The sequence below is a fragment of the Pithys albifrons genome, chromosome 1 (assembly GCF_047495875.1).
Source record: "Pithys albifrons albifrons isolate INPA30051 chromosome 1, PitAlb_v1, whole genome shotgun sequence".
NCBI classification, from domain to species: Eukaryota; Metazoa; Chordata; class Aves; order Passeriformes; family Thamnophilidae; genus Pithys; species Pithys albifrons.
The window spans coordinates 62,488,386-62,503,703 of record NC_092458.1 but is presented as its reverse complement, the minus strand read 5'-3'; the positions used below and the strand labels follow the sequence as shown (position 1 = coordinate 62,503,703).

The 15,318-nt window shown below is 40.3% G+C and overlaps 2 protein-coding genes across 11 annotated transcripts in view; one reads left to right on the top strand and one right to left on the bottom strand.

Moving 5' to 3' along the window:
* The first annotated feature begins 144 nt into the window (after window positions 1-144).
* EXOSC8 (exosome component 8) lies at window positions 145-10,573 on the top strand. Its single transcript, XM_071552554.1, has 11 exons — window positions 145-214; window positions 1,867-1,903; window positions 2,531-2,594; window positions 4,210-4,283; window positions 4,844-4,889; window positions 5,865-5,970; window positions 6,053-6,098; window positions 6,336-6,432; window positions 7,464-7,584; window positions 9,836-9,942; window positions 10,364-10,573. Exons 1-11 carry the CDS (start codon window positions 198-200, stop codon window positions 10,477-10,479), a joined length of 831 nt encoding a protein of 276 aa, XP_071408655.1. The 5' UTR covers window positions 145-197; the 3' UTR covers window positions 10,480-10,573.
* Window positions 8,256-15,318, bottom strand: part of SUPT20H (SPT20 homolog, SAGA complex component) — a 34,591-nt gene continuing 27,528 nt past the window's right edge. For 6 of the 10 annotated variants that reach the window (XM_071552439.1, XM_071552492.1, XM_071552540.1 and 3 more), the window contains 2 exons: window positions 12,526-12,631; window positions 11,767-11,995 (listed from right to left, as the gene is read on the bottom strand). In XM_071552439.1, the coding sequence (XP_071408540.1) occupies window positions 11,841-11,995; window positions 12,526-12,631 (261 nt within the window). In that variant the 3' untranslated portion in view covers window positions 11,767-11,840. Of the gene's footprint in view, window positions 11,030-11,766; window positions 11,996-12,525; window positions 12,632-12,704; window positions 12,979-15,318 lie in introns of those variants that run through there. The other 4 variants (XM_071552482.1, XM_071552530.1, XM_071552473.1 and 1 more) reach the window with 4 other exon arrangements.

Below are 15,318 nucleotides of genomic sequence, written 5' to 3'. Positions count from 1 at the left end.
CGCGCCGCCCCGGCTGTGGCGCCCCCCGCGGCCCGGCCCCGCCATGGCCCATCGCGCCGCCCCGGCTGTGGCGCCCCCCGCGGCCCGGCCCCGCCATGGCAGCCCCAGCGCCGCCGCCGCCGCAGCTCCTCCCGTAGAGGCTTCCGGGCGCGCGGGCCGCCAGGGGGGGCTGCATCCGGGGCGTTGGCGGACCCGCCATGGCGGCGGCTTTCAAGTAAGTGGCGGGCATGGCGGCCCCTGGTGCCGTTCGGGGGTTCCGCTCGGGGGCCCGGCCCGGCCCGGCCCGGCTACGTGTGAGACCGTGGCGGCGTTGCCCCGTCCCCGCGGGGCCTCCTCCGTGCTACCGGCGCGGCACTGCGCGAGGGGAGCGGGCTTTGCGCGTCTCCTCGGGATGGGGTCGGTGCCGAGGGCGCTGCACAGCCCTGGCGTGTGCGGGAGGGGCTGAGCTAGCAGGGGCTCTCCAGCCCGGAAAGACCCAGCGGAGCGTGGAGCTCACCGAGGCCCGGAGCTACCTGGTGTCACAGGATCGCAGAGTGACCCGAGTTGGACCCACAGGGATCATCGAGTCCAACTCGTGGCCCTGCGCAGGACACCCTAAGAGTCACACCATGTGCTTGAAAGCGTCGTCCCAAAGCTTCTTGAACTCTGCCAGGCTTGGTGCTGTGACCGCTTACCTGGGGAGCCTTTACAGTGCCCAGCCACCCTCTGGGGGAAGAACTTTTTCCTGACATCCAGCCTAAACCTGCCCTGACACAGCTGACAGTGTTACAAGGAGGTTGAAACTGTAGGGAATTCAGTCACTTCCCATTTGTATCTACTCGTTTTAGGACAGCAAAATGGTTTGGGTCAGAGGGAATCTTCAAAGTACGCAATTCCAACCCCCTGCTCTGGGCAGAGACACCTCCCACTGGACCACGTTGCTCGGAGCCCCAACCAACCTGGCCTTGAACCCTGCCAGGGAATGGGGCATGCACAGCTTCTCTGGGCAACTTGTCCTACTGTCCATGCTTCTGTATTTATGCCTTAAATGCATGAGACTAGGCTTAGAAAGTGCTTTTACATGAATTGGCAGAGAACAGGCCTTGTGTTGGGCTTGAAAAAACAGTAATACAGGACCAATATATGTGGAGCCAACAGGAGCTGATTTTATCTTCCCATTATGTTTGTGTTAACCTCTGTATGTTATTTTGCATTTAGAAAACCTGCCTTTCCCATTTATATTTTTTTTCCCCAGAAACATTTAACTTGGTAATTCTTTATCTAAATATTAACACTTCTATAAAACAAAGGTTCCTTTTTTAACTTCAATAATCCCTGCTTAAAATACTGATACACAAACATGTTAGTAATTTATAATTAATTAAGGGTTAATTATTTCTCAATGAAGCACTGCATGGAGCATATTTTGTAATTTTGTATTTTCTCAAAGATTCTAAGAAAAACTGTAGCGTTTAAAATTGTTTTGTACTGTTTTCTACATCTGAATATAGTCCTTGAACTAACAGATATGTCAGGCACAGGAATAAAATTATGCTTTCTTCATTTCTTGAAAAACATTCTACACCCTTCTGTTGGTAAACACTTCTTTTTGATTTATAACTAATATTGAGGTGAAAGCTAGTAGTTTTTGTTAGGTATATGTGGAGGCAGGTTCCTTGTAAGGATGAGGCATTTTGGAACTGAATGTAGGAAAACATCTTAATCTTAGATCAGTTTAGAGTTCTCTCATCTCTCTGTAACCCTATTGCTAAGCAGCTTTGCCAAGCATCTTGATTCTCAAATTGTTTGTTGTTGTGGCTTATTTTTCTTGCTTTCTCTTGACTTCTCAGGAGTTTGTATGTGAACTTCTCTTTATATTTATTGTAGAACTGTGGAACCACTGGAATATTACAGAAGGTTTTTGGTGAGTAAAACATTAGATCCCTGTATAAATTGCTTATTATGAACTTTTGCTTTCTTGTGGTTCTTCAGATCTAACATGATGGAATATTGTTTCAATTTCTGACTTAAGGGTCATGTATTGTGCAGCTTCTGACTGATAGTATTTGAATGTTACGTGTTTTTGGGAGCTGGGGTTTCTCTTTTCTTTTCCTTTAGTTCACTCTAACATTAATTTTAAGAGCTCCACTAGGTGGGGGTGGACGAGGGGAATTGTCTACAAACCCCAAACAATACAGACAGGTAGAAACTCTTATTTTAAGTTACCAGGGAGTATTTATTCTTGGATGATATCCGGAATCTAGCCTGTAATACTTACCCTTGAGACAATCAATCTATCATTATATTTTCTAAGTAAATTATAATAAATTTTAAAAATTGTAGGTTCTTTTTGCAGGCTTACAACCACAAACTACATATCAGTTGATGAAAAACCAGTTAGAGTGTGACCAAGTTTCCCCTAGCATTTTTGAGGCTGCATATTTCTCCTAAAAAGAAGAGAATATTGTTCTAGATGAACTCCTACAGCATAAATATTACTGTGTTATTTATTAAAATACATTTTCTAATTTGAACTTTGCAATTTTTTTAGAAAGAGAACTGTCGACCTGATGGAAGGGAGTTGGGTGAATTCCGGGCAACCACTGTCAACATAGGCAAGTGTTTATTTGGAATGATGATGATGATAATAATGTGGGAGTTATTAATAATATCCGGTTATAATAGTGACCTTAATGACTTGCTAATCGGTTTTCTTGGTTCTTGCATTTTGAAATAAGGAAGAGGAAGGATTTTTATTTACAGTTTCAGCAAGCATGAAAGAGAGTCATGATACAGTAATATACTTAAATACTGATTTCAGTCCTGATCCTGGGCTGATGTGCTCAGTGTAATTACTCATTTCTGCTCCTGTCCTGGTATGTGCAGCAAAATTTAAGTGATTGTGGAACCTTGTCTCTGTCTGAGGTCAGTAGCATCTGTTACAGATGTTGAAATCCATCTCAAGGCATACACTGACCAGCACAAAATTGATGCCCAAGCATCTTGGGAGGGACAGTGTGTCCTGCATTCTGCTGTGTTCTAACCTTGGTGAGCTACTGCCTTGAGCAGAGGCAAAATGCCTCCTATGCAGTGAGCAGCAGCACTGTACCTGCCTGTTTTACTCCTCATCATTTTAAAAAGCAGAATACAGAGTAGCACATCATCATGGAACAGCTGCTGATTATTGTTCAGAGTTCACACTGCAGGTACAATGCTGCCTTCCATTAGATCTTGCTGTAAGTCAGCCAGAGGGTGGGCTTACAGTTGTGATTTCTGGTTTTAATAAGTGCATGAGGGTTCAGTACTGGGTCCAGTGCTTGTCAACATCTTCAGTAATGATCTGGATAGTGGGCCAGAGTGCACCCTCAGCAAGTTTGCAGATGACACCAAACTGTGAGGAGTGGCTGATATGCCAGAGGGTCGTGCTGCCACCCAGAGAGGCCTCAGCAGGCTGGAGAAATGGGCTGACAGGAACCTCATGAATTTCAACAAGGAGAAGCACAAAGTCCTGGAGCTGGGGATCAGGGCCTCAGTACCAATATGTGCTGGGGGCCACCTAGCTGGAAAACAACTTAACAGAGAAGGACCAGGGGATCCTGGTGGACACCAATCTGAATATGAGGCAGCAACGTGCCCTTGCTGCAAAGAAACCATTGTTATCCTGGGCTGCATTAGGCACAGCATTGCCAGCAGATAAGGGAGGTGATCCTGCCCTCTGCTCAGCACTAGTGAGGCCACACCTGGAGTATTGAGTCCAATGCTGGGCAATGTGTATAAATACCCGAAAGGAAGAAGACAAAGCCAGGCCCTATCCATTAGCGCCCAGTGACGGAACGTGAGTCAGTGGGCACAAGCTGAAGCGTAGAAGGTTCCCTCTGAACACGATGAAACACTATTTACTGTGAGAGTGATGGAGCACTGGCACAGGTTGGCCAGAGAAGTTCTGGAGTTCCTTCCTTGGAGATAATCAAAAACATTCTGGGTAGAATTCTGGGCAATCAGCTCTAGGTGGCCCTCCTTGAGCAGGGGTGTTAGACCAGATGACCCCCAGCTGTCCCTTCCAGCCTCAACCATTCTGTGTGATTGACTATTTAATACAGAGATTCTGTCCCACTCTGGATTTGAGACTTTGCTTAGCCTGTATTTAGTATAAAATACTAGAAAGTATACACTTTAATTAATGCTCTTTGAGTGGAAAATAGAGTATTAAACAGCACATTTTCCCTTCAGGTTCAATTACTACTGCAGATGGTTCTGCCCTGGTGAAGTTAGGAAATACCACGGTGATTTGTGGAGTGAAAGCGGTATGGTTGGGTTTTATTTGAATTTATGTTAGCTGAATTTGTGCATTTCTGTTTAGAATGAGTCACCTACAGAGGTACAATAATGTGCCACACAGACACAATTACAGTCTTTCACATGAGTTACTTTCAGATGTGAAAGTTAATATCAAATGTAATTACCTAATCCTACCTGTGTAGTCTGAGAACATACATTTCTGTGGTGCCTGTTGTGTATGGAGAAAGATGTATATAAATATAAACTCCCTGTTACTTCCAGAGAAAAGCTGTATAATTGAAAAGTTACTAAATATTGATCACTGGGGATTAGTTGGCTGGACTATTAAGTGCCTTGTAGCCTCAGCTTTAATGCTGGCCTGCCATGAACTTTGAGACAAATCAATGCACGCCCCTGACTGTGTGTTTCCGTAGGAAATTTACAGACAAGGACTGATTAAAAATGGCTTTTGTAAATCTCATTGTAATGGTAACTGGCAGGAAAATTACTGTTTCTATACAGAATAGCTACTGAATCTTTTTGTCCAAAATTCAGGTTTTCATTTTTGTCTTTATTCTTTCTCCAGGAGGTTGCTGCACCTGCAGCAGATTCTGCTAATAAGGGATATATTGGTAAGTGTTTCAATGTGGATATTACTCAGGTCTTGTATTGCTTCAACTAAGAGGCTGTAAAGACAGATTGTGTTGTGAGGATTTCTTAAAAGAATGGATTTGGATAAAAATATATTTCCAAATTGACATCTAGGCAGTGGCACTTCAGAGATTTTAGAATTGTCTCTGCTCTGCTTGTGAGTTTTCCATGTAAAGCTGCTTTTTCATTGCTGATTCAAGGCCAGATTGGAAACAAACCTGCAGCAGGGAAAAGTGTGTGTATTAAGAAGGGGAAGGTAGTTAATCTATAAAAGACTGTGCAAAGGCACATTAACTTCTCTTTTGTCGTCCCAGTAGGCAAAAATGTAACTCTTAAAAACAGTGAAATAAAACCTGTTTATTTCTCAGAGAACTGTAAAAGTCCTGGGGGTACCTCCTCACTCCTGTTTGAAGTTTCTTTGCAGACAGAATAGTTCTGTGGAACTGAGAGGTTAGACCAAATCCCTTTTTTGTAACCTATCTCCAAAGTATGTGGTTTTCAGTGAGCTTGATTGTGTTTATGTTTTTTTCACAAATGTTTATGTATGTTTTTCCTTCAAGTCTAAAGCCTCAGGTTGTAACATCTGATGAAAAGCAGATAGCATACCAGTCAAGTCAGGCAGTGGGATGAAAATACTGCTGTTTCTTCATCTACTGGAGAGTGCTTAGCACTTAAAGAAGAGTTTGTATGGGGTCATGGTAGTCATAGCAGGATTATAAACAGAAAATGGTCATTAGGATTATCTGTTTTTCCATGGAATATATAGTTTCTGAGTACAGAATACTAGAAGTTCTTCAACAGAAACTCACGTGTAACTTTAGTTTTGAAGGGAGTAGAAAGGCTTGATTGAAAAATTCTTGGTCTTGCCTTGCATTTGGAGTCCATAAAATGGTATTGAGTGTTTCTTGTCTTCTGAGTGTTTTTGATATCCCATTGCCTGCTTTTTTGATACCTAGTACCAAATGTAGAACTGCCATCCCTCTGTTCAGAGAGGTTTCGCTCCGGACCACCTGGTGAAGAGGCTCAAGCAGCGAGCCAGTTCATTGCAGATGTGATTGAAAAGTAAGAACCATCTTAGTGCATTTAAAACACAAACAACTCTTCAAGACAGTTTTCTTTTTCCTGACTTACGTTCTTGTTTTAGTTCACAGATGATCGTGAAAGAAGATCTCTGTATTGCAAATGGCAAGGTAAGACTGAAGAGGGAGATACTAAGATCCCAGTACTGAGATGTTAAAAAAGGTATTTGGGGTTACAGGTTCTTTTGTTGGTTTTGCTTTTAAGTCTTTATAGCTTGGTTTAGATCTGAAATGTAAAAATTGTATGATAGAAATAAGTATTTGTATTCAGGGTGGTCAGAATTTTCGTATATATTGCATCATTTGCTTAGCTGTTGTGATAACTCACGTCCAAACCTTTTTTGATAGCTTGCTTGGGTGTTGTACTGTGATATCATATGTCTGGACTACGATGGAAACCTTTTGGATGCCAGTGTCTTTGCTTTGTTAGCAGCATTAAAAAATGGTAAGTCTTTCTTAGAGCAAGAGACATGTTCTGATTAGTGTCACTTGGAGAAATGCATTAGTTTTGAGTCATGATGAATGGGTAACTGGTTCATAGTTCATTAGGTCTGTTTTATTTCCTGTCATTTGAATGCTAAATTACTAAAACACAATTACAAAGTGGAAATGATGGTATGGGTGTGTCACAGCTGGAGAGTAGCATCCTTTTCTGTGCTTATTGCTTTCTTAGTCCACTAATAGCTATTCTGCTGTGTCTTCTCTTATGTCAGAGATCCGAATCTTTCTGCAGTGTCCATAAACAAGTTTTATGTCTAAGTCAGGGTCTTACCTTGATAATGTATTTTGTGTAGGCAGAATGATCCACTGGGGACTTTGGTTTTACAGATGCTCTGTCACAGCAGAATATTCCTAGCTTAATGCATTTAGTTTGAAAAAAATTTACAGACTGGTTATTTGCAGGTGTGCAGCTTATAAATGCACACAGGGGGCAGCATGAAGGAAAGCTTACAGCAAGGCCTCCCATTCTGTGAATTGCTGGCCTTGGAATTCCCTTAGCTACTTCACTCTTGATTCCCCTGTTGCCAACACTGTATGGGTTGTCAGAATGAGTTTGCTGAATCAGATCAGCTTGCAGATCTATAAAATTCCTGAGACTATATTCCTAGTATTTTTATGTCCAGTAGGCTTTTTGGGGAAAAAATACTTTTTGTTAAATAGGACTCCAAACTATTCTAATTGCATGGCATTTTGGAAATAGAAGATGCTTCGGTGTAAAGAGAAATGCTTCTGTTACCTTGAGGAGAAAAATCAAATCCTTCCTTGAACAGGTAGTTCTAAGCTAAATACTTTCCTTGAAATCAAGAATTTTTTTTCTACAGAGTACCACTAACATAGCCAAAACTCTATTCTGATTGATTTTCAGTGGCTTAAAAGAACAGCTTAATTATTTCAGTAGGCTTGCTTTCTGTTAGGCCTGCTAAACCCAGCAATGTTTAATATTTTAGACCATTGTAATTTTTTTATTCTCTTCAGTACAATTGCCATCGGTTGTTATAAATGAAGAAACTGGTTTATCAGAAGTTAATTTAAAACAGAAGACTCCACTTAATATCAGAAAGCATCCAGTTGCCACGTCGTTTGCTATATTTGATGAGTAAGTTCATAACTGTTTTGTACTTATGGAAACAATTCTGTCTGTAAAAGTTTGAGTGAAAGACAGAGAATGCTACCAGTGATGCCTCTGCACTTCTGCTAGTGATGAGTGTGCAGACTCAGGCAGTGCTGTTTAACTCATCTTAAATTCCTGACCTTTCTTGTTGAACTGACCTATAGTTCTGTGATGTGGATGAGTATGCAGAACAAAAAACAGTCTGTACAGCTTCTTCCTGTGGCTTGGAACTGTTTCCCAACCTAAAAGATAGGCTTAAAAGTATAGGGTAGGTATTCCCTTAGGATTTTGAAGTATCTTTGAGTTGAAAGAATGTAAACTATTAATTGCATTGGTAAGAAGCCTATGTAGATAACCGATAGAAAAGATGTTAGTTTTCTAACAGCTTATACTAGGGTGTAATCAACAGAGGAAGTAAAAAGTAACAGTCTTGTTAGAATAACAGAACCTCGGGATGACTGAAAACATAATTACCCAAGATGAAGTATGACCAGCAGTCTTTAAGTCATTGCTCATGTAGGAAAAGAACTCAGTTATGAGATTTCAAAATCTCATAACTTGACTTCTCACCTGAAATTGTGTCCTGGCTCTTCATAAGCCCAAGTATGTATGTCAAGGACATTTTCTGCTGCTGTTTGTAAGAAATGTAGTCATTCCTGGTGGCATCCATTGAAAGTAGAAAATGCAAACAAGACTGTGCTCACTGTACTATTTAATATTTAGGTCTATTTAGAGACGTTGGGGGTTTATGGCACATTAATCTGTATTCACAGAAATGATTAGTAGGACCTTTCATTCAAATAAGAGATAGGGTTGGGAAAGCAATAAACTCAAATGTTGACCAAGTGATTACCAAAATTAATCAGAGCAGGACTTTTATCAGTACTTCAGGCTGCCTGTGTTAATTGCTTTAATACCAGTTCTGGTGGGTCTGAAGTTTGATGTAGACTGAGAGAGTTTGGATAACATACTAGACAGACACACAATTCATACATATTTACATGTAGACAAAAAAATTGCCTTTGCAAGAAATCTTTCCGTGAGCATCTCTTGAGCTTTGTTTCCTTCACTGAAATCAGCTGTTGCATCAAACAAGTTACTGAAGTCTCCCTTTAGCTTATAAAACTAAGTATTGAGGGGGTATGTGCCTATCTGTGCCTGTGTTGTGTGGTTTGTTTTTCAGATTTTTTTTAAATTCCAACTTGTTAGTTTTTCTGCAGCTGTTGACACAGCCCTCTAAATAAAATGCTTTAGATACTCCGGCATCCAGAGGTATTTTTCTTCTGCCTAAAAGCCGCCCTTGAATAAATAAAACTTGTAGGTTGCTGGTTAGTGTCGCCATGGGTGAGTAGCCCTGGTGCAGAGTGCAGTGCAGCTCCAGAGCTGGCTCCTGTGGTGTTGGTCTGTACATAAAAAATAAATGATGCATCAAACTCTTCATGTGTCCCTGCATCACACAAACAGCTGATGCGTCACAGTGCATAGGGTGAAATTTATAATAAAGTGGCACATTTGAAAGGGGTAGCTAAGCACTTATTTTTTGTTACATTATTGCTATTAAGTGACAATCTGAAAGTATTGGTGAGGGTTTAAATATCAGTTTTAAGTTCAAGTTTTTCTTGTTCACCATAAACTGACTTATAGTTTAGATCCTTTTTCCATTGCTTTTGCTCTATTTTTAACATAAATGGTTCAAAACTAACAGTATTTAATCTCTTAATGATGTGCATCATGTGATGTATGACAGCTTATTCTGGATACCTTAAGGCTCAGTTTACAGTTTCCAGGCTGAGTGATTAGAGTTCTTTGACTAGAACTTTGGTGAACTTATCATTGGAAAAGTTTTGCCTTCAGGTGTCTGGTAGAGATTAGTGTAGCCTCCACCTAAGAACAATGCCAGGCTTTGCCTAATCACAAAATAAGTGACCACATCCTTCCAATTGCAGTTTAGTGGCATTTTCCTGCAATACACAGGTGTCACAAATCCAGGGAATTTAGGCATAAAGTTTTATTTCCAATGGACATATACACTTAATTATATGGAATCTCCTGTATTTTTTGACTTTATGTTTTTAAAATCAATGCACTTTGGTAAGAAAACAGGTAAGCCAGGGCACTAAATCCATCTACAAGTATTTTGTAAGACTACAGTAAAAATAAATGTTACATGTATTTTGCAACAATGTTAATGGAGTAATATGTACAAACATGTCTGCATGTGTTTTTCTTTCACAAGGACATTACTCATTGTTGATCCAACTGCTGAAGAAGATGATTTAGCAACTGGAACAGTAACCATTGTCACTGATGAAGAAGGCAGACTATGTTCTGTTCATAAACCAGGTACTTCCAAATTTATTACAAAGAAACCTATGGAGATGATAATGTTTAGGTCAAGAAAAGATTATGTACATATGTAAGGTATGGGTGCTTTATAAGTGCTTTATAGTAACAGTGTCTGCTTGAATACTCATTAAATTACTTGCTCTTGAAATTAGTTTTTAAGATGATGGCATGACAGAAGTTCAGAAGAAAGTCACAGCTTGACCTACATACAGCAGAGGACAGATTTTGAGCATGTCTCCCTGTTACAGCTCTAGTTTGTTTCCATTATCTTTGCCTGAGGCTAGAGCTGAGAAAGCTCCATTCTCCCCAGGTGAAAGGTGTTGGTCATGAGAATTACTGTATTAATACTCTTATTCAGAAGTCATATTTAGAGATACATAACTGAAGTATAAGTAATATTTTTCCTTTTAATTTTTAGGTGGAAGTCCTCTGACAGGAGCCAAGCTTCAAGACTGTATCACCAGAGCAATTACAAGGCACAAAGAAGTAAAGAAGCTGATAGACAAAGTAATTAAAAGTGTAACACCCAAGTGAACAAAAGGAGAGATCTTTTAAAAAATGGATTTGTAAAAATTGTATTTGTTACAGTGTTCACAAACCTTTTATACTAAATAAACCAATACCAATACTATCTTTACAAAGTTCATTTTTTCTAAAATGTTTTTCACCCTTATTCTATGTACAGTGCCACTGAGTGGTAAAAAATACAGGATAAAACATTCTGTTAAAAAATTAAGTGGCTTAAGGAAACCAGATCCTAGCTGCTTTATAGATGAAATTTCTAAGTTCTGTAGGGTTGGCTTCCAAAATCAGTTCATTTTTTTTTTAGTGTAATGTCAAAATTTCATTTTCCCACCAGTAATAAAACCCATTAATTTAATCTTAAAATTTCTCATTAATCTGAAAAAAAATCCCCTTTGAATCAGTTTTTTGGGGAAGGCAAGTCTCATGATTTTGGAGGGGCCAGTGTGCCTCTCTTCCTTTTACTTTTTGAGTGGCTGCCTGAATGCTGTTGATGATGCAGGTGAGCTGCTTGTGCTGCTGCCGCTGCCATAGCCATTTGATGCTGCAAGAATCGCAACTGCTGCCATGAAGGAGAAGGGGGAGAAAAAGCTTGTTAGTGTTGACTGTAAAGCTTTCACGTCAGGAAGAATGAGAGGAAGGGGGTGGATCAAGGGAGGAAGGAATAAAAATGAAGCACCAGGTTGAGAAAAGGAACACACCATGTACTGGGGCAATGGGTACAGTCAAGCAGCACCAGTGGCACAGAAGCCTGCTGAGGGCACAGCTAACATTTTATATGTGTGTGCACAGCCTTGTTTCTTTGCCCTTTCTCTCCATGGCAGTAACTGCAGTAACTCAGCAACTTCAGTGAATGTTTGGGTTACAGAGTACATTTTTAACATAATACCTTCTCAGTGTATGCTTTGTATGTATTTTCTGTATACATTACAAAGAGAAGACTGTGTGCTAACCAAATACTAAAATATTTTCATAAAGCATCTGAATGACAGAATGATAAAGGAACGTTTTGCAGAGCTGTTGCTTCCACATATTGATGGTAGCAATGCTACATTTGAACTTGCAGGTGCTTACATTCATGCCATTTTAAAATCTATTGGCACCCGGCAGAGCTGATGTAGGTATGTGCCACAAGCACCCCTTGAATGTTTGCAAATCAGGAAAGTGGATGGCTTGAATGAATAAAAATAAATTCAGTGCTCCAAGCTGAGAGAACCAAAGATTTTAAATCTTGTATGATAGTTTGCCAACTTCATGGGGGTTTTTTGATTTTTTTTCTTTGTTTAATTTGAGAGACCATAGTGACGTTAGAGAAGTCAAAAGGGCAGGATTTTTGATTTTGGAGCCAAGAATTGTATTTTTAATTTTTTTTTTTAAACACAGTCAGAGTGAAGTTGCTGGATTACTTGTATCTGTTGCTGCTGCTGCTGCAAGGCTTGTTGCTGTTGCAAGGCAGAAGAGTGCTGGAGTCTCTGCTGAGGAAGGCTTTGCCCAGGTCTGTTCATGGCAGAGCCAAGCTGAGACAACACTGAGAAAGAAGGGGAAAGCAGGTAGGTCAAGGAGGTCAGGTTGAGTTTGTCAGGGCTCGGGAAGGAAGACATGGAAATACAGTATAGCAGGAAAGGGGGATCAATAGAGTTAGTTTCAGAGTCAAATTGGAAACAGTGCAGAATAAGGTATACATGATATCCATACTCTGTTAGTTATAGTTAGATTATGCAGTGCTTGTGGAGACAAAAAGGTTTCTCACACTGGATGTTAAGCACACAGTTAATTATTCCTCAATGAAGTCTGGCATGGAAGTGCCCTGCATTTTCTTTTTGTATTAAGTATAGCTTATTTTCATGTCACACAACCAATTGACTGCACTTAACTGCCAAACAAAACAGAGAAGTGCGTGCGTTAAAAGTCCAGTATTTCTCTTATAATTCACACGCTGATAATAATCAGTAAATTGTTCGGATGTAACATAAGACTTCTTTAAAACCAAACTTCATTTCAGTGTGAATTTATCAACATACACGCTTAACTACAATAGGAGGCTCAGCAAGCACATACCTGTGGGTTGAGGTTGCATAAAATTCCCTACTCCAGTCAGGTTAATAACAGCAGCTTGTTGGGCAGATAATGCCTGATCTTGATTGGATGGACCTTGGTCAGACCCCTAGCAAAAATGAAAAGCTTGATCCTTATTGCCAGACTTTGGTATCAATTAATAAGCAAGCAAAGCCAGTGTGAAGGTAAACAGCTCAAGTGCCATTTAAAAACATTTAATGCTATGTTGTCCAGTGTATGTATATACAGGCTTACAGAATGCAGTTACTAAAAGTAGAGCAGTTGTTGAATGCCCCAGAACAGCTTTGCTTTGGCAGAAATGGTACCGCACCTGTTACCCCGCAGAAGTCCCATGTAGTTGTGAAGTTCCCTGTGGTCTAGCAGAGACTACACTTTATGGTTGTAATCTTAGGACAATTTCCTGTCCCACTCTCAGCCCCAAAGTATTCAGGTGACCTGGAAACCATCCATGTGCAAAGGTCTTAATCAAAGTGTGTAAAGCCCGACACATTTCCATGTTCATATTGTGCCACACACTCCCTAATGTCATAAAAATACAAACCCTGCTTTTAAAATTGTATTTTCAGAACAGAGTAGTTCTCACAGGAATCACTCAAATCGAACAAGTGGAGTCTAACCTAGTGTCTCCTAAAGTCAAAGGGTGCTGAATTACAACCTCTTCTAGAACTTCAATTATACATTGATTTATAATATAGGGAAATAAAGCATTGTATTCACTATCCAAGCAAGCTGCTTGTCTTATCAGTCAGAAAAAGAGCTGGTGTATTCCAGGAGTTGTGATGCTTTTTTAGCATAACCATATGACATAATGTTACTAAGATCTAGGTAAACCAGACCAAAAGACTGCTCATGAAGACATTGTCACCTCAATGATGACTAAGACTCACAGAGTCACAGAACCACTATGTAGAGAAAACCCCTAAGAATGAGATAAGAATGCTAGTAGCAAAGAAAATTTTTGGTCTTTTGGAGCTTAGTTTGTTTCCACTAAGCACAGTAAGCACCACATACATTCTTGTCCTTATGAAAGCTAAGGAATCCAATGTTCACAATTTAGGTCACGACTCCCTAGTCTTACTCTATAATGCATAGTACGAGAGTAGCTCCTTAGGGCAATTTAGCCAATGCAGAGATTGATTTCCTTCAGAAGAGCTTTCTGCCACAAGAAGGACTAGGCTCACATCAGCCTTTTTGTAAATGCCCTTGATGTTCAATGTCTAGAATATAAATCCAATAGTATGAGCTAGCATGATTTTTTTTCAGTAATTCAACTAGTAACTGACATTCAGACATTTGGATGCTATGAACAAATCTGAATGTTTCCCATTAAACTGTCCCACATTCCAGAACAAGGCCTGCGACACAGGAGACTATACACCAAAAACATTTGAGAGAAGTATCTTGTTTATAACTAGTCTATAGTAGCACAAATGAAATTATTATGACAAACTTGAGTGTCCAGTAGGGACTATTTGGTAAGCAGAAGTCTGGCATGTCTGGGAACACAAACACAAAAGCAGACCAACTAGTTTTCCCAAACTGCTGCATCAGTGTTTGTAAAGATTTTTAAGTGCAGGCAGAACTGAGCATTCAAAATTTGTCATTTTGAGAACAGATCTCAATCATGACTTTAAAGTTCTTCAATGCTTAAGGCCTTCAACAATAATTACAGTCAGCAGCAGAGCAAATGTCTTGAGATTACAGCTTTAAAGTCAACTGATACTTCCTTTGGTGCAAAGAAAATTCTGTTGAACAGCAGTGAGGATCACAAGCCAAGTCACATTAGTGTTTGTAACGTTTTACTTAACTCTGTAATAATCCTGAAATTTTTTCTCTGTTCATCTGATGTAACTGCTAGTTATGATAAACATTAATAGTAAGGTGATTTTACACCACTCATACAGTGGCCTGGCTCTCTTCATGACAGATTTAGACAACGCTTAGCCAGTTGTTTTGTTACAGCTCTTTCATACAGGATATAATAAAGGACTATAACACAGCTCCAGCCATAGCAACAGAACCACTGCAGACTTTGTTGCTTAAGAAGGTTTAGGAGGAAGACTTTCCTTCTCCTCTGCTACAGATCTATTGGGTAAATGCTCATTTACTTGTGACGATGGGGAGAACAGGAGAATCCGTTTCATCCATGCAACCCTGACTGGGGGCTGTTAGCACACGCCTGTTCTCCCTGTTACCGAGGACTACAGCTTGTAGGCTGCTGAGATTGTTGCTGTAGAGAAAACCGTGAAAGCTGCTGCTGTTGAAGTGGGTTAAAAATAAGTGAACCACCTGGAAGCTGTTGAAGACTAAAAATAAAAGGTGTCCTCTCCCTTACCCCAGCTTTAACTGCACTGATTTCAGCCAAATTATTCTTGGTTCATATGAGTGGCAGAGATCACTTGAAAGATGTCCTTCAATGTGGAATCACACAAATATAAGATTTTGATTCTACGGAAGACCTCTACTCTGGCATAACTGCCTCCTGTGCCTGCCCTTTCCATGTTTCTGGAGTGTGTACAGGAGTGGGAGGAAGAAGCGGCAAAGCTACAGCTGTTCTTTTACAGGTAATAAAGTTTGGCAGCATGGTGCAAACCCACGTGAAACACTATAGCTGCAATTCCCCACCTGTAACTGGCAGACTCCACCCAGTTCCACAAACAGTCCCCATTCTGTTTTTAAATGCAACTCCGACATAAGCAATATTCTGCTCACGTTTGTATTTGTATGTATGCCTAGGGGAAAGGAAGCATTTACAGACCTTCTAAACTCCCTATT